This window comes from Neovison vison, chromosome 9 (assembly GCF_020171115.1).
Source record: "Neovison vison isolate M4711 chromosome 9, ASM_NN_V1, whole genome shotgun sequence".
In the NCBI taxonomy this organism is placed as follows: Eukaryota; Metazoa; Chordata; class Mammalia; order Carnivora; family Mustelidae; genus Neogale; species Neogale vison.
Window position 1 is genome coordinate 89,662,920 of NC_058099.1, and position 19,328 is coordinate 89,682,247.

The 19,328-nt window shown below is 42.6% G+C and overlaps 1 protein-coding gene across 9 annotated transcripts in view; it reads left to right on the forward strand.

The window, feature by feature from the left end:
• The first annotated feature begins 3,743 nt into the window (after nucleotides 1-3,743).
• The window catches only part of LOC122917706 (transient receptor potential cation channel subfamily M member 3), a 484,842-nt gene continuing 469,257 nt past the window's right edge, over nucleotides 3,744-19,328 (forward strand). For all 9 annotated transcript variants that reach the window (XM_044265920.1, XM_044265921.1, XM_044265913.1 and 6 more), the window contains exon 1: nucleotides 3,744-4,044. In XM_044265920.1, the coding sequence (XP_044121855.1) occupies nucleotides 3,868-4,044 (177 nt within the window). In that variant the 5' untranslated portion in view covers nucleotides 3,744-3,867. The remainder of the gene's footprint in view (nucleotides 4,045-19,328) is intronic.

Genomic DNA, 19,328 nt, shown 5'->3' on the forward strand with positions numbered 1-19,328 from the left:
CCCCTTCCCTCTTTGATCCGTACCTCTCCTGCAGTGTCGTCTCCAAAGCAATTCTCCAGAGCTTCTGTGTTTCTCTCTAATTGCCCTTAGAGAGAGCCGAGAATCCTTCTCCTTCACTCTTCTGCGGGGTTCCTAACTATTCTCTTTGACTAAAGTTACTCACTAAAAATTAAAGGGGCTCTGAGGATCAAAAGCTGTGTGTTTTCAGAATGGTGCTGGCACTTTTGTGGGGGTCCTTTAACAGTGTGAACAGTGAGGGGCAGGAGGAGAGGCAACTGCATGTTGCCGCATTTTCTTGGGGCGGACGTCTCCCAACCACAAGGGAGCCTCACCATGTGGCCTTTTATTAAGCCTGTGGCCTTCTCGAAAGGCCGCATCTTGCATTCTGCTGAATGCCACCCTGCAGTATAGCATGAGAAAACCCATACTGACCTCACAGGCTCTCCCCTTCTTCTTTCCCCCATTTATGAAATGCATGGCAAATGCAAGGAAATATCCGATTTAATCTGCCTTCTCAGCTTCATTATCTGATCCTAGAAGTGCATACAGTGGTGCATACTTAATGGAAGTGATTAGCAGGCTCCTACTTCAGCATCAACACAAGCTTCCTTAGAAGGCGGGTCATGCCCTGCAATTGCACTCCTGGGTATTTACCCCAAAGATACAGATGTCGTGAAAAGAAGGGCCATCTGTACCCCAATGCTCATAGCAGCCATGGCCACGGTCGCCAAACTATGGAAAGAACCAAGATGCCCTTCAACGGACGAATGGATAAGGAAGATGTTGTCCATATACACTATGGAGTATTACGCCTCCATCAGAAAGGATGAATACCCAACTCTTGTAGCAACATGGACAGGACTGGAAGAGATTATGCTGAGTGAAATAAGTCAAACAGAGAGAGTCAATTATCATATGGTTTCACTTATTTGTGGAGCATAACAAATATCATGGAGGACAAGGGGTGTTAGAGAGGAGAAGGGAGTTGGGGTAAATTGGAAGGGGAGGTGAATCACGAAAGACTACGGACTCTGAAAAACAATCTGAGGGGTTTGAAGTGGCGGGGGGGTGGGAGGTTGGGGTACCAGGTGGTGGGTATTATAGAGGGCACGGATTGCATGGAGCACTGGGTGTGGAGAAAAAATAATGAATACTGTTTTTCTGAAAATAAATAAATAAGTCAAAATAAATAAATAAATACGGATTGATGAATCCATATATATTGTAAATAAGACACAAGTACCATTGACTTGTGTCTTATTTACAATAGTCCTTAACTGGTAACTGCCCAAGTAGTCATCAAAAGGTAAATGTGTCATGTATATATACAATACAATACTACTCACCAATAAAAAAAAATCTGATACTCACACACACACACACACACACACACACACACACAAAGAAGGCGGGTCGTGGTGGAAGGGACTCAGTCTGGGCCGGGCACTGTTCTGGGTGCTTGGCTCACAGGAGCTCATCCAGTCCTCCTAATACCCTTAGGTGTGCGGTTTCATTTGTGTCTTTATTTACGGAGGAAGACTAAAGCCCAGCGTAGTTGAGTAGATTGCCCAAGGCCAGGGTCAAAATTAGAACGGGAACCACGCAGCCTGATTCTAGAGTTCAGTTGCTTACTATTGCGTCAGCGTCACACCAAAGAAATGATCTGGAAGAAATGTAGAGCATTTGTTCTTTCAAGGGCTTTTAGCTCAGCAATTAGATGGTTGAATCACCAGAAAACTGAGCCCCAGGCTTTAGAGCTGGGTCCCCATGATTAGGAAAGAAAGACGAAGAGAACACTTGTCTTTGGAGTGCAATAGACTAGTTTTGATCTAAATTCTGCTTTTACTAGTTACGTGTTTAGGCCTGTTAGTAATTTCTTAAGTCCTCAGTTGCTTAATCTTTGAAGTGGGCACATGACCACAGCATCTCCTCGGCAGGGTGCTCTTGACAGGAACTTTGGTAATGTGTTCAGAGTGCTGACCACAATACATGATCACTCATCTTTTGTGGAAATAGAATTGTGACAAAAGGAAGCAGCTGGCGGGGGGGGATCTATTAAAGTGAAATTGTGGAGTAGAGGATACTCAGATGCTGAATTTTCGACAGGGCAAGTCAGTGGTCTGGATTCCACCAACAGATGAGGTTTTCTGCAAGCGTCCTTAGCTTGTGAGGGAGGAAGCATTGTAATGCCGCGTTTCAGGTGCTAATTACTCCACAGGGAAAATTCAAGTTGTCCCCAAATCTGAATTAAAGCAGGGTCCCAGTGTGTCACATCTGCTCTCCCCTCTCCTGATTCTGCTTCAGAATGCATAAACTGTGGGGCTAGCATTTACTAATCTCCTTGAGGTCCTTAGAAATGCAAAATCAGTGTAGCCATGGGGAGGGACTTAGGAAAAATCGGGAAGATGGTAATGCTATAAAGATGTGGGGATTCTCGGGGTGCCTGGGTACCTCAGTGGGTTGAGCCTCTGCCTTAGGCTCAGGTCATGTTCCCAGGTTCCTGGGATCGAGCCCTGCATAGGGCTCTCCGCTCAGCGGGGAGCCTGCTTCCCCCTCTCTCTCTGCCTGCCTCTCTGCCTGCTTATGATCTCTCTCTGTGTCAAATAAATAAATAAAATCTTCTTTAAAAAATGTGGGGATTCTCCTGGCCAGCCAAGGGTCAACTGCACCCACAGAGTCTGATGCTGGGGGTGGAGGGTTGGGGGAGCGAGGCGGGAGCAGGAGGTCCCGCTGGATTGTGACATGAACTTCTTCTTGCCAATGCCAGAACTTCACTTCAAGTGAAATTATCCAATTTCTACCTCCAGATGGAAAGGTCTCCTTTATTCTCTTTTTTGCCACAGGAGCCAGAATCATATACTAACTCAGCCACTCTCTCTCTCTTTTGCCACAGGAGTCTCTCTCTCTCTCTCTCTTTCTCTCTCTCTTAAAGCCGTCCTTAGAAAATGAGGGGGGTGGGTATCCCCACATGAGGAAACCCATCTTTTATGTAAAGCATCCTGTGTGGCACATTGAGGGTTAAATTTCTGTTGCAGAGGAAGAGTATCAAGTGGCTTTCCAGGAAGATATAAGCCCCAGTTTAGAAACTGCCATTTCTGAAAGGTAAGCCCAATGTACATTAGTTTGCACTGCTTTCTAAGAAAGGAATAACTTGCCGCTCCCTGTGGCCGGGGCTTGGTTCCCTTCTCTCTGTCAGTCTGCCTGTCCGTCATGGACACAATGTGTATATCAGGGCGAGGACCTTCTGTCACAGTTAATAAAAATCCCCGGAACACGACAGAGATACCTTTTACTATAGATCCATTTTACAACAGCTCTCCATTTCTTCGGTCACATAAATCACAAGGCGAGTGTTTATCTTATCATTTGGAGGCATCCCTTCTCCCTCTGTGTCCTAGCCCCTCCCCTTGTGCCAGTTTCCAGCCCCCCAAAGATGCTTTGTGCAAGAAAGTGCAAGTTGCTCGTTCTGGCTTTATTGATTTTCCCTCTTGCTCTCCTCCTGGCTCCCCCCCAAAGCAAGCGAGAGCAGAGCAAATGGCCCGGGTTCTCCCCCAGTGCCTGACTCGCGTTCACTGGGAGGAGAGCCGGAGAGGGAGCGCGCGTTCGGAGCGGGCTGCTCTGGCTGCGACCACAGGCTGCTTCGCGCAGGCTGTCCTTCTCCTTCAGAACCGTGCATCCCCTCCCCGGAGCAGCAGGCAGTGTGCCTCCGTTCAGCCACATTTGGTATGCATGAGCACGGCTGCAGGGAGAGGGGAGGTGGCTTTCTTAAGAAGGTTCCGTGGCTCAGGCAACGCCACTTGACTAGTCTCCCAAGTTCCAGCAAGCCTCTGCCCTGATGGAATTTGCAGGTGTGGAGATGACCATGGGATGCCAAGGCCGTGGGGGACCGTTTGTTTTCTAGGCATTGCTCAGGGTTGCAGTTTTTGGTTCTCCCGGTGGAATTTGGAAGGGGTCATGAATCAGACTGATGCTCCTCGTCCCCTAAACTGGACCATCCGGAAGCTGTGCCACGCGGCCTTTCTCCCATCTGTCAGACTTCTGAAGGTACTGTAACTTGCTGCTTTGAATGGCTCTCATTGTGCTTTTCAGGTCTAAATACCCAACTTCGCACTTGGGCTGGGACACACCTTTTGGGGAGCACAAACGCTTACGGTATTGGCTCCATTGCCTAAGGCTGGAGAGAGGCTCTCAGCGGCCCATCGCCCGCCCCCACCCCATGGTGTCAGGAGGAGAGATGGTCTGAGCCACATTTGAGAATGAGAGTATGATGGCAGAGAATGGGCTGCCTGAGTGCTCTCCCCCTTCCGCCCCCCCGCCCTAAACATCCCTGAAATAGAATTAATTAACTTCTTCGGGAGGGTGGGAACCGTAGTGGGAGTGAAATCTCTTACTCCTGGGTGTTTGGCTCTTCGTTGTGGTTTTTTTCCCCCCCACCCCGCTCCCCGGGGAAGCCCTTCGACCCACTTTCCCTTTAAATGGAACCTGAGAGAACAAAGGATTCTCCTCACTATTTTAAAAGCCCGATGGCCTTAGGTGGTCGCGCAGGTAAAGACAAAGAATGAATCTCATCAGTTGGTGACTTCTTAGGTGTCCTTGTTTTTAGAAAGGTGTGATAATTTTCGTCTCCTGCGTGAAGCCCGTAGTGGGAAAGTGTTGTTAAATGTATGTTGATCGTAATCCTTGAGCTCCTGCTCTGAGTTACACAAAAGAATGGGACTACACCTGGGCTCAGAATTGTCACCCTGTGTCTGCAGCACTCCGTCTCTGGAGGCCGGTATGTTAAAGATCCGGGAAGAGTCCCCACAGCTGCATAATAATTCATCTTCATCATCTGCCACATAGGCAAGAAAAATCACATGAAATTTAAAAGGTGCAGAAAACAAGTATTTTTCCCTAGAGGAGAGAATGTACTAACACTTATTTGGGAAAAGTAGGTGTCTCTGGAAGTCCCACATCCACGTGAAGTTAAAAAGGCAAAGTTCCTTATTCTCTTTTCCATATTAATATGCTACCGTGATTTAATGACAACAGGATATTGAGCCTAATTGACCACAACAGAGGATTAAGGAATTAGTCCTAAATAAATGACACTTGCAGCATTTTTTTTCTTTTTCCTTTTTTTTTTCTTTCTTCTTTGTTAAGGCTGTGGTTTGGTTGGGTCAAGTTAGATATGGACAGTTAGTTCTGTGCAGCTAAGCAGCTCACAACAGAGCATTACCCACTGTCCGAGTTTTCTTTATCCTGTCCAGCAAAAACCCCATGTTAACTTTGACAAAGGCTACCCCATGTCCTGTTCAAAGCCCCACCATAATGTTGTCATGGCGATGGTTTACCTCCCTAAGAGAGTATTGAGGAGGAAAAGCCAATTTGGGAATAAGGAGTGGGAGAGAAGCGTCCTTGGGTGTAAGTGTTTTTGCTGTATAGGAACAACATGTGTGATAGGGCATGAGAGAGAATGAGGCCAGGGAAGGAAACAAATGAATGTAATTTTTCCTCCAGAATCACTGTTGAATCAAGGGTCTGGGGCAAAAGATGTCTTGGCAAATCCAACAAGGACTGAGAAAATTGACTCTAGCAATCCCATGTGCAATGAGAAACATTTTTCGCTTGAAGTCATTCATTGGCCCTACCCCCCCCTGCAATAATGCTTTTTAACTTACATAATGACCTTCTTAACAGGCATGTGCAAAATAGCATTCTCAATATATTATTCATGAATACTCTAGTTTTTTTTTTAATGGAAAACTTTATTCGTCATTTCATAGTCACAAAACCAGCCGAGAAGTATGTATTTGAGGTAGATTACTTATTTTGAGAACAGCTGTTGTCTTTTTTAATGGAAACCACTGTTGATGCTCTCTACCAACAGGCATTGTCAATGTCATACCAATACTGTGATTGGTGTACAGTTGGCTCCTACCATGCTTTTTTAACATGGTACTCTGTAACAATTCGTCTACTAAAGTGTACTGATGAGTGTCCTTCTGAGTCTCTGAATACATGAAAGACAGGATGTGTGTTACTAGAGAAGTTCCTTTCCAAATGACATCTGTATTTTTGAAAGATCGTACCTATCCTAGGAAACTTCAGATAGTGAACATATTTCAAACTCTTTAAAAAAAGAAAGTGACACCAGATTCTTCCAGCAATACTTAAAAAGAAAAGAAAGCTACTTTGGTTTATTCAGTTTTATATCACCAATGTTCTGGATATGGATTTCATATAATTTTGTCCTCCTTTGGATTGCTGCTATCTTACCTGCTTTGCTAGTCCCTATGTATTCTTGCCCTGCTTTCATATTTCCATTTGTATATAAATTAGAAGTTCCTGAGTAATCCTTTGCATCTTTTGGTCTGTGTTCTTCCTGGTTTAGTTTATAAATTAAATATTTAGTAACTGTGATTCTTCACAGTTCTTTCCCATTTCCCTCCCTCCCTTCCCAGTCTCCTATTCTCCCACCCCCACACCATTGCCACCATGGTAATTTAGTGGATGCGTTCTCTGGGCATCCCGGAGTCTATGAAATCATAAGCTAACAAACCCAATTCTCCTATTCAACAGGTAATTTTTGGTCCCCTTCCAAGCATTTTTCTGATGTCATATGTTTTTTTCCAGTGCTCTGACTTGTTGTCAGTAACACAGCAGAGGATGTGACGGTATGGTCAGATTTAGCTAACCTCGGATCACTCACCATTTCTCACAGACTGGGCTCAAGCCACCTTCCCTCCCCACCCTCTCCTTGAGAATGTATATGTTCCTTTGCTAACTTACTTCAGTACCATGTTAATATTTAGAAATGGCTTTATAATCCTATTTTCCCTATTTCCTAATAGAAACAGGATACAAAGGAATTAGAAGGGGAAGGCTGGCATCTGAAGCATGAATTAAACTCAATGAATGAATGTTGGAATATACTTATTATTCCTTCTGAAAACATCTCATTTGTTGCTTTGTCCATCTCAGAGCAAATTTTGAACATGCCAACCAACTCACATTTTGAATTTGAGATTGCACTTGGAAATAACATTTGAAAATGAATTTTTGGACAGGCTCGTGGTGATGATAGCCAAAAGACAGAGGCTGTTTTCAAACGGATACATTTCAAATGGGACCCTGTCCAGACTATTTCTCTTCAGTTGTCTTTTGCTTCATTCTTGTGTTTTAAGATATCATCTTGCTAATCACAAGAAGTCAAGTTAATTTCAGTGACAGAACGTTCTTAGCATATTTCATATTCATTATTAGGTCTGCCTCTGCTTTTGTTTTATTTGGGAGATTTTTATTTTGGTGACTTAATGATGAATTGGAAGATTAATTTTAGGGCAGAGAGCTTTGTATTGATGTCTCAGTGGACTTATTGAAGAGAAGGCTTCTGAAAATGGATTGCTCTAGGGAAAAGGAAGCTCTATACTTTGAACAGATTTTAGATATAAACATTTAAGTCAGTTTGTCCATCAAGACCAAGACCAAGACCTATCATTTTAGGATATTCAGAGTTTTATACTGAGGAGGAATCTGCTTTCGTACTTAGAGCAATGTCAAAATAGATTAAAGAAATTATATTCTGGAGGGTTAGACCTAAACACTGGATCCTAAATGTGTTTTGTTTCCTACCACCTGTGTGACCTTGGGTAACTTACTTAACCTCTCTGTAACTTAGTGCCCTCCTCTTTAAAATGAAAGGTTAGGTCTTGACTTGGATCCAGTGCTAAAATTCCACGTGGTAAAGGCTACCATCTTCTGTGGGTATGAAAGGAAATACTCTTTTAGTTCGACTAGATTGGATATTCAAATAGAAGAGGACTAGAACATTCAGCAGCTTTTAAAATCATAGAGGGCCCTAGCTGCTAAGCTAAGATGTTTGATAATTATCCTGAAAACTATGGAGTACCATCAAAGGGACGTGAGCAGACTTCCAGATTGAGGCATTAAATACATTGTTCCGGCTATACTGTCGGGAATGGATAGAAGATGGTAGGATCAAAAGCTTAGAGGTCAAATTGGAGACCCAGACAGTTGATGAGGATGTGGACTAAGGCAGTAGGAATGGAGGTAACATAAACAGGGCTTAACACTTGATTCATTGTGGCGAAGGGAGGAATTGAGGCTAAGTTCTGAGTTTTGATCTTTGTGCCTCGTTGGTTAGAGGTCCCCCATCTGAGAAGAAGAGTCTTGAGAAGGAAGGACAGACCTTCTCATTTTGTGGTTCGTCTTTGTTGAGTTAGAAAGGGGATGTCAGTTCTTCTAGTGGGATTGAGAAAAGAAATAACCCCATGTCATTGAGGAGTATGAGCCCCAGTCACTGCCTGATCACAGAACACTTTAGCGTGAATAATATATAATCAGGAATATCTCTTCTAATATTTTTTTATGCATAGTAAACTGCTAATTTTTTGGAATCCAGTCAAAAGGCTCATGTTTCTCTCTCTTCTCCTTTCTTTCATAGTATTAGACAAAGGATTAATGAAAGTGAACTGGGTCACAAAAAGGAAGTAATTGAGAGTAGTGATCAAGGTAGTCTACCAGATGAACATAAATTCTGCTCGATTACTGAGGTTTTCTGCATCTCTAATTCCTTGTAATAGTAACCAGTGTCCATCATGCTGTCCCTGAAGCATAGTGAGATCCTCACAACAAGATGAATTGAGTCTGTCTTCTGTAGTTGATGCCAGGCATTCTGGAAATTGACTTCCCTTTGATGGTCTCGAACTTGTAGGAAACAAGTAGATTGAGATTTCTTTTTTTTTTTTTCTTAAATTTCTTTTTTTAAGATTTTATTTATTTATTTATTTATTTGACAGACAGACATCACAAGTAGGCAGAGGAGAGGCAGAGAGGAGGAAGCATACTCCCTGCCGAGCAGAGAGCTCTATCCCAGGACCCTGAGATCATGACCTGAGCTGAAGGCAGAGGCTTAACTGACTGAGCCACCCAGGTGCCCCTAGATTGAGATTCATTTCAATGTGTGTTTTAAATTTAACACTTCCAAGGTCTCCTTTTCACATCTAAAATCCTGAATTTTTACATGGCACATAGAGGAATCTCAGTAAACCAGACTGTTTTTGCTTAGCCAGGACGAGGCACTCCTGAGCCACCTCCTTGTGAGCAGCAGTGAAGTTTCCAGCACAGGACAGAAAACACACACCTGTTCTATCTAGACATGTCGGGGAGCCGTGGCGAGCAAGGTCAGGGAGTGTCTGAGGGGCCGTTCCACTAAGTGCCTTCAAGATGAGACACTTGCAGAATCAACTGCTTTTAGGCCAACACAGTGGGTTGCCAGGGAAAATGTTAAGGGCTACTAATAAAGAAACTTCGGGGGCACCTGGCTGGCTCAGTGGGTTAAAGCCTCTGCCTTCGGCTCAGGTCATGATCCCGGGGTCCTGGGATCGAGCCCCGCATCGGGCTTTCTGCTCAGCCGGGAGCCTGCTTCCTCCTCTTTCTCTGCCTGCCTCTCTGTCTGCTTGTGATCTCCGTCTGTCAAATAAAATAATAATAATAATTTAAAAAAAAAAAAAAAAAAAGAAACTTCTGGCTTTTCATCTCGGCAAGCCAGCCTCATATTCCCTTTAAGAAAATGAGAGAAAGAAGAGAAAAAAAGAAAAGAAAAATGTGCTCAAACTGAAACCCGGGAGAGAGAGAGAGAGAATCTGTCTGGTGTGTTTCAGATGGTGGCTTGATTCCGGCTGCCGAGCGCTCACCATGTGACTTGCCTTTTTTGTGAAATGTTCCTCGGGCAGCCCTGACGGAAATTCCTGAGGCAACAAGAAACCCTCCTTGTCTCTCTGGAGAGCTCTGTCTTCTGGGGCCTTCTCCTACAGAAAAAGGCTGAAAGTTGTGGTCGCTGGGGAAAGAGGGAGGTTGTGGCTGGGAGTCTGAGTCCGGGGCCCCCTGGCTGCGGGATGACTTGGGGAGTCCCAGGCAAGGTCTGTCTCCAGGGAGAGGGCTCTGCCTTGCTTGTAGACCGGACTTCCGGCGGCTCAGGAGAGCACTGCCTCTCCAAGTGGATTTTCCCTCATCTTGTTGGTGTAACCTCAGCTGGCTCCCTGCTCGTCTGCAGATGGCTAGATCGGATCCTTTCTCCCTCTCTGTTGCTGACAGGGAAAGGAGTTTTGACAGCTCTGGCTGACAAATTAAAAAAAAAAAAAAAAGTATTCAGTAAGTGTTTATTGAAGAGTAAAGAAACAGTGCTAGTGTATGGAATCCTGGGGATGCTTAGGAATCCCCTGGAGAGCTGGGGAGCAAACACTCCCCCCCCCCCACACCGTGCTAATTCAGTAGGTAGGTGGTGGGCCTGGGAATTTGCATTTTAACAAGCTCTTCAGTGATTCTGATGGGAACAGCTCTTGGAAGGACCATACAAGGAGAAAAGCCGACACAGATTCAGCTCAGCTGGAGGGAAACTAGCTTAAATGCCCTTTCCTATGCCGGCATCTGGGCAGAACAGATTTTGTGATAGTCAACAGTGAGAGCAAAAGGTTTTATGTAAACAGTTCCCAGGTTTTCAGAATTTAATCATGAGCAGTCATTTTAGATAAAGAAGCAAATTGAGTTCTGCTGTCCTGTTTTGATGGGTAGATGACAAAACAGTCTGGAGGAATGGTTGGCCCTCTTTCTCGGTTTCGTTTGTTTGTGTATTTCTCCGTTATTGTCTCAAGTTGTTCTCAGTCACGGGACATCGGATTTCAGATGTTTCCGTTCTGTGGAATTCACCCGGAGCTTTGTGAACCAGAGCTCCCAGAGACGGTGTGTATGGTAAAAATTCTGCAGTGTCTTGTCTAGGTTCCCTTTATCCTTCCCCTGTGCCCTTCCGATTGCAGAGGTCATTCAAGTGCATGTTCCTTTGATTCCAGTGGAATGTGGTTGTACCAAGTGAGTCGTGGCCTGTTCACCTGGGGGCCAAGGCCAGAGCAGCCATGGCCAATGTCTACAGTGGTAGAGTTGCTCCCCACTCGCCCCACCCACTCTACCCTACAGCTTTCAAAAACCAAGGAAAGAGGAGAATCTGGACTGGAACTGGGAGGGGAGGAAGAGAACATTCGGGGCTTTCATTTGGAAAAACACTTTCAAACTTAAAATTAATTTTATACTTAAAATTTTTCTTAAAATAATTCCCAGTATTAATTCTTAAATAAGGAAAGCTGAGCTGAACAAATTTTTCTTGGCCCTCAAGCATAGGAGAAAGATACAATAATGTAACTCCTGTGATGAGTGGGGGCAGACGTAACAAAATCTCTAGGAGAGGGATATTGCATTTTTCTGTTTATCACGCATAATTTATTTTTTAAACATTTGGAAATGCACCAACCAGGGGCTGCTCTCTGCCTCCATTTTCAAGGGACATGCATAGGAATTGCAGATTTGGGATAGAACTGATAATTTTTACGTCTTCTCCCCCAAATAATTAAAGATTTTTCGAGAGTGGATGGATGGATGAATAGGAAGGAAGGAAGGGCTGATTCTATTTATAAATCTGTTAGCAGCAACACCTTCTATGTTCAATTGCCTTGGAAGAAGATGTATCCACCAAATGAACCCTTGAAGCGTTTCTCCAAGTGTGGTCCAAGACTCCCGGTTACAGAATCCATTTCTTGGGATTCCACCCAAACCAACTAAGATCAACACCGGGAAGGACCTTGAGCATTCGCATTTTAACAAGCAATACAGATAAACCGTATGCATTGTAATATTTCGAAACTCTGTCTTCTGAAGTGTGACACTTAAATAAAGAGACATGGACTCATTAAAATCATGCCTCTGGCAGGACCACCTCTCAGTATCTGATTTTCATTGTTAGAAATTGAGCACACAGTCTCTCTAAGTGTATATAAGCCCGTAATGTTTCCATATCTTAAAAGTCCCCACGTTCCTAGAGCATTGGATGACTTTCATAATTGTTTCTTTATCTTTTTTTTTTTTAAAGATTTTATTTATTTATTTGATAGAGATCACAAGCAGGCAGAGAGGCAGGCAGAGAGAGAAGAGAGAAGAGGAAGCAGGCTCCCCGCTGAGCAGAGAGCCCCATGTGGGGCTCAATCCCAGGACCCTGGGATCATGACCTGAGCTGAAGGCAGAGGCTTAACCCACTGAGCCACCCAGGCGCCCCTAAGGGATCATGGAGGGAGCTAGTTTGGGTATTAGAAATGTACAGTAGGTAAGTGGTATCCTGTAATAAAAGAAAACATGGGAAGGGGCGCCTGGTTGGCTCAGTAGGTTAAGCGTCTGACTCTTGATTTCTGCTCAGGTCATGATTTCACAGTTGTGGGATCGAGCCCTGCTTTAGACTCTGCACTCAGTTGGCAGTCAGTATTTGAGGATTCTCTCTCTCTTCCTTGGCACCGCCCCCCCCCCCCCGGCCGGCCATGCTCTTTTTTGTTCTCTCTCTAAAAGTAATCTTTTTAAAAAAAATAAAGCATGACATATCAACCTCTGTTTACATGAAGAAACAACATACTTACATACAACATACTTACAGCAGCAGACTTTAATAAGTCTAACATTTGCTCTAATCGTTCAGCCATTGCTGAATTAATTGTGACTCCTTTATATCTGCTGCTTCTCCTTCTGTCTCCTGTTTACCGTCACCCATTCCCCAGGTTGTCTGAACTGCAAAACCTGGGTTTGTGCCTTTTCCTTTGTTGGTTCTCATCCCTGCCATTACCAGCCAATTAGTTCGGCCAGGTTTCCTCATAAGTATGTCTTTGCTCAACTCCTTCTGTCTATCCATAGCTCCCAAGATTAGTCTCTTATTCTTGGATCCAAAATACTGTAGTTGTCTACTTCAAATTGATGCTTCCCACAGTCACCAGAGTGGTCCACTTGAAATGCAAGTAAGAGTAGGATGCTGCCATATTTGACATTCTTCAGTGGTTCCCTTTCTCATGTAGACTAAAATCTAAGACCCTTGTTGTGGTATGAAGCATCCTCAGTGACCAGTCCTTTGCCTACTTCTTGACCTTTATATTTTGTCTTTCCTTCCTCAAACCTCAGCATTCCTTCTAGCTGGACTTTTTGCACACGCTATTTCTACTACCTGGGAAGTCTGAGTCACACCTCCTACCCAACTCCTGCCCATATTTTAAGACAGAACTCAGGTGAGCTGGATGAATTTAGGAAAAATTCCCCTGAATCCCAAAAACCAGATTAGGCTCTACTAGGATGCATGTCCCTAAAAATCAGTGGGCATTTCTATCTTGCTTTTAGTATGTTGTAATATTAGTTCTTTAATCCCATGGGATTCATATTTTAGACAATTTGGTGTGTGCATTTGGCAAAGAGCTGAGAATATTTTGAGTGCTAGATGAATTACAGTTGACCAGGGAAATGTCCAAGTAGATAACTATGCTCTTGATGCAGTTCTCTGAAGTTATTACACAAAAGAACCAAATGCTATTACAGGGTCTTGGCATTTTTGTCTAATTAAAGAAAATGTTGAGCTTGAGTAGATATACTTCATGTGTTCCCCAAATTGGATGATTAGTTAAGGAGTTGAACCAATAATTAATACTCAGTCAAAGTGATGCAGAATAGAATTACATACTCAAGAGAGAAACTGTAAATAGATAGCACCTGATACCTGCTTTGAAAATACTTGCTGAAAGAGAAAGTGAGAGATTGTAATTACCTCATCTATCGATTATGTTGGAGAAAGGACATTCCTTAATTTAGTGATGTAAGAGACTTAAACATACTACCTTTAATAATGTTATTGGATGGGTTACCCTGTGAATTAGAGGCAGTGCTGTTCTACATAGTTGTCTTGCTGGGCCATTCTTCATTTTTTTTATATATTTTTTTGAGAGACAGCGAGAGCATGAGAGAGTGTAATCGAGGGGATAGGGACAAAGGGAGAGAATTTTTTTTTTTAATAAATTTTTAAAAATATTTTTTATAAACATATAATGTATTATTAGCCCCAGGGGTACAGGTCTGTGAATCGCCACGTTTACACACTTCTCAGCACTCACCATAGCACATAACCTCCCCAGTGTCCATAACCCAACCACCCTCTCCCTAGCCACTTCCCCTGGCAACCCTCAGTTTGTTTTGTGACATTAAGAGTCTCTTTTGGTTTATCTCCCTCCTGATCCCATCTTTTTTCATTTATCTTTTCCTACCCCCCCAACCTCCCCCTGCTGCCATTGCATCTCCACTTCCTCATATTAGGGAGATCATATGATAGTTGTCTTTCTCTGATTGACTTATTCCGCTAAGCATAATACCCTCTAGTTCCATCCATGTCGTCGCAAATGGCAAGATTTCATTTCTTTTGATGGCTGCATAGTATGCCATTGTGTATATGTACCACATCTTCTTTATCCATTCATCTGTTGATGGACATCTAGGTTCTTTCCATAGTTTGGCTATTGTGGACATTGCTGCTATAAACATTTGGGTGCACATGCCTCTTCAGATCACTACATTTGTATCTTTAGGGTAAATACCCAGTAGTGCAATTGCTGGGTCGTAAGGTAGCTCTATTTTCAACTTTTTGAGGCACCTTCATGCTGTTTTCCAGAGTGGTTGCACCAGCTTGCATTCCCACCAACCGTGTAGGAGGGTTCCAAAGGGAGAGAATCTTAAGCAGGCTCCACACTCAGCACAGAGCCCTACACAGGGCTCCGTCTCAGGACCCCGAGATCATGACTTGAGCTGAAATCAAGGGTCAGATACTTAATTGACTGAGCCACCTAGATGTCCCTTGCTTTCTTTAAATGTGCCTCTTGTGAGTGTCTAGAGATAATGGTAAGATATAATCCTATTGAAGTATCTTGACATTTCCATTTAAAGGTAAATGTGACTTAGAATTTGTTTTTCTGTTAACATTAGGTTATTTTTACTGTATCAGCTGTTATGGATAGAAGTCAATTAGAAGTCTTAGTTTATTAATCAGTAGTTTACCGGATAAACTACTGAGAAAAAATAGATCAAAGTCAAAATAAATTTTTTAGGAAAGATACCAGAATCATTAGAAAAATTATCCTAGTACTGGTTGGCTAAGATCAATAAAAGAAGTAGCTGGAAAGAAAGTAAAAAAAAAAATTTTTTTTTTTTTGCATCATCTCCATGCTTTCCCATCTATTTTCTGGGATAAAGAAATGAATAAAACTATTTAAAAGAATGAACTATTATACAGGCATCCATAGAACATATTTGCTCTGTAGCGCTAGTTCAGGAGTGAATGACATTTAAGCTCTGGATATTTAATTTGTAATTGTTGAGTGCTTTGGGCCAGCCTAGTGATTTCCCTTTAAAACAGGGTTCCCCAATGATGACATTACTGAAATTTTGCCCTGAATAAGTCTTCGTTGTCAGGCTCTCTGTCCTGTGCATTGTAGGATATTTAGCAATATGTTTGGATTTATTGACTTAATTCCAGGAGCACCTTCCTCCCACATCCCATTGTGACAATCAAACATGTCTCCATACATTGCCAAATATCCATCGGGGAACAAAAATTACCCCCAGTTGAGAACCAACGCTGTAAACATTACCTTTTTTTTTTTTTTTTTTTTAAGATTTTATTTATTTACTTGACAGAGAGAGATCACAAGTAGGCAGAGAGGCAGGCAGAGAGAGAGGAAGGGAAGCAGGCTCCCCGCCAAGCAGAGAACCCGACGCGAGGCTCGATCCCAGGACCCTGAGATCATGACCTGAGCCGAAGGCAGTGGCTCAACCCACTGAGCCACCCAGGTGCCCCTAAACATTACCTCTTGAAGATGAATATTTTAAGAGCTGGGTAGGTAATTGATTTTACCAGCTTCCCAGCACAGACCTTCCAGTGATGGGATGGGGATGCTCAGCTTCAGACACACTTCCTTTTTTATTTTACAAAAGACTGAAATTCAGCTTACATTTGGGAAATTAACTGGTCGAGTTTTATTCACTAAACATAGAAAGACTAAGGAACTCGTTTCTCAATTTTATTGTCAATCATCTCTTGTAAGAAAATTCAGTGGGTCCAATTTGTCTGAAAGTGTTTGAATGTTCCATACATTATTGCTTTGTAATTTAAAAGCAGAGCATATTTTATTTGATTGATGTATCCAGTGAAATATTTAATTTTTATCATGATTTTGTTCTACAATAACTTCTACTTAGAACTATTTAAGAATAATAAGATAGAAAATCCATTTCCATGAACACACGAAAGCGTTTTACTTCAAGGTGAATTTTTTGTATGAAGCTAGTTCATGTGAGCAATCAAAGATTTTAAGATAAATCCAATAATTAGCACAAGGAACTGAGTAGCATAACATATAGCTATATTATATACCTAAAACCAGTATAACCTTGTGTGTCAACTATATTCAAATAAAACTAATGCCATAAAGAAAGAAAAGTTTAATGACAGCTAATTTTTCAGTCATTAAATTCAGCATGATCAAAAATGGACAGAAAAACTAGATTTTAGCCTTGATTCTGCATTTAAATAATATGCTAGCTGAATTACTGAGAATAAGTATTTTATCTTTCAGGGCTTTAGTTTCCTCATCTGTAAAATGACAAGATTGGATTAGATCATGGTTGGCAAACTTTTTCTATAAAAGACCACATTGTAAATGGCTTTGTAGGTCATACAGTCTCTGTCACAGTTTTTCAACTCTGCCACTGTAGCCTGAGAAAGCAGCCATACACAATGCATAAATGAGTGTAGCTATGTTCCAGGACAGCTTACTGGGAATATCGTGCAATGGTCTGGATGTTCATATGGTGAAAATTTGCACGTTGAAATCCTGATCCCCAAAGGTGATGATATGAGTAGGTGAGGACTTTGGGAAGTACTTAAGTCTTGAAGGTGGCCCTTATAATGGGATTTGTGACTTGTAAAAGAGGCTTCTAGCCTTTTCCATCATGTGAGGACACAAGAAGTCTCTGACCTAAAAGAGGGCCCTCACCTGACCATCCTGGCACCCTGATCTTGAACTTTTGCTTCTAGAACTGTGAGCAATGCATTTCTTTTTTTTTTTTTATAAGTCACCTGCTCTGTTATTTTATTACAGCAGCTTGTGGAGACTAAGACAGACTGACAATAGAATTTCCTATAATTGTTGCAGGCCATAAAACATTATTTTCATTGTTTTCAACTGTTTTTAAATGTAAAACTAGTCCTAGCTCACTGGCTGTTGATAGAGGGCAGGTGGTACTTGGGCTGTGGGCTATAGTTTGCCAACTCTGAGATGCTTGTTAAGGTCCTTTACAGCTCTAACATTCTGGGATTGAGTAGGAATGGGAGAAAGTCATTGTATGTCCTTAGTTATTTTAAAATTACCTTAATATCTAAAAGAGCTGAGAGTAAATGGTTCATTAATTATAATAATGTAATGCTTGTTGGGGAGTGGTGTGTGGTGGGCTTGATGTCTCACCATGTAGCTCACATTTAGCAAATGTTTGTAGGGGGTCCTTGTTTTCTAATGCTCTGAGAAAAAGGAACGTTCCAGTCCTACAAAGGATGGTATTTCATGAACTCTACTGAAATGCACAGAGACGGAAAGTGAAATGGTTTTATTTTTTATTTATTTTTTTAAAAAGAATTTATTTATTTATTTGACAGAGAGAGATCACAAGTAAGCAGAGAGGCAGGCAGAGAGAGAGGAGGAAGCAGACTCCCCACTGAGCAGAGAGCCCGATGCGGGACTCAATCCCAGGATCCTGGGATCATGACCCAAGCCGAAGGCAGTGGCTTAACCCGCTGAGCCACCCAGGAGACCCAGTGAAATGGTTTTAAAATGTAACATTTGTAAAGTTCTTTTCAATGTGCAGAGTACCTTGCTTTACATCAAAGGAGCTGAACTTCACAGCCACCCTGCAAAGCAAGTAAACAATTACTCTCCTTTTTAGCTGAAAAAAAAAAAAAAGTGTATATATATATATGTGTGTGTGTGTGTGTGTGTGTGTGTGTGTGTGTGTGTGTGTGTGTATATATCTACCAGATAGGTTAGGCAGCATACTAGCGGGCTTTTCTGATCCCAAATTCAGAATTCCATCCTGTGTACTCCTTTCCATCTTGTGTCTCCTCTCTGCTGCTCTCTTTTCATCTGAGGCCCAACTAGACCATCGAGTTTTCTTAGGTACCATGGAGTCTCATTTCCACTTCTCTTGCCCATCTACTCTATGCTTGGGTTTTTCTTTGTAGACCAGCTTTCTCCATTGCTCCATATTTTACTAAAACTTGCCACAGCGTTCTGTACTACGTGATCCTACAGTTGCATTCCTCATGTCTCACCAGTTTTTTTCTCTCCCTCTCCTGTGGAATCTCACTGAACAGGGTTTGGACAGATCCCCATCCTTGCCTATGTGGCTCTCGGTAGGGGAATTGAATCACCAGATACATATGTGGCCACCTAGACCCATTCTTCCAGCGGGTGATGTGGGCCCAAACGGATTCTCTTTAGAGTGGATATAGGCACAAGGCTTAACTAATTCAATTAGTGGGGATCCCCCTAGATACATAGTAGCTTAATGATTCTGGAAGGCACCCATGCCTGAAACCGCAGTTCATCTCAAACTAAGATTTCACTCTGCAGGTGAAACTCACCAAGTCTGTGCCTTTCCGAATACGTAACAAGAGGAGAGGGACTCCTAGAACCTGATTCTGGAGGGCCATAAACTGTGTTTCTGAGGAGGAGCCTTAATGAACTTAGAAACACAGGAAGCTCTCCTCCACTGGAGGAGTACATTGAAGTCCAGAAGAAATGCTTTTAGAGTTCCACAGCAAGATGGCGTGATAGGCTCCTATGTCCCCTCAAATTCTCCTGGAGTTCTCCCTTGTTTATGGTTCCATGCCTGCTAAAAGGTCGTGTGGGACTTTTAATGGGGTTTGTCAGCTCTTCTGGCTTCGTAAAATGGCAGCATCCCAAATCTATATCCCTGAGAAAAGAAAGCGGAATAACACGTGGTTTAGAAGTAGCAAATAGGAGGGGCGCCTGGGTGGCTCAGTGGGTTAAAGCCTCTGCCTTCGGCTCGGGTCATGATCCCTGGGTCCTGGGACAGAACCTTGTCTCAGGCTCTCTGCTCAGCGGGGAGCCTGCTTCCTCCTCTCTCTCTGCCTGCCTCTCTGCCTACCTGTGATCTCTCTCTGTCAAATAAATAAATAAAATATTTTTTAAAAAAAGCAATAGGATAGTAAACTGAATATGAGAACAGTCTTAGGATTTTTTTTAAACTAACGACACTTAAAGGAATTCAGTGTAAGAGGGATTAACATTTTAATCAGAGTATTCCTGTTTCTGTGGACATTTTTGGGGTGGAAAGTTGATACATATTGAATGCTGTCAAAATGAGCATTTTGTTTTTAGGGCTACAGCAATTCACATATCAAAACAAGAGTG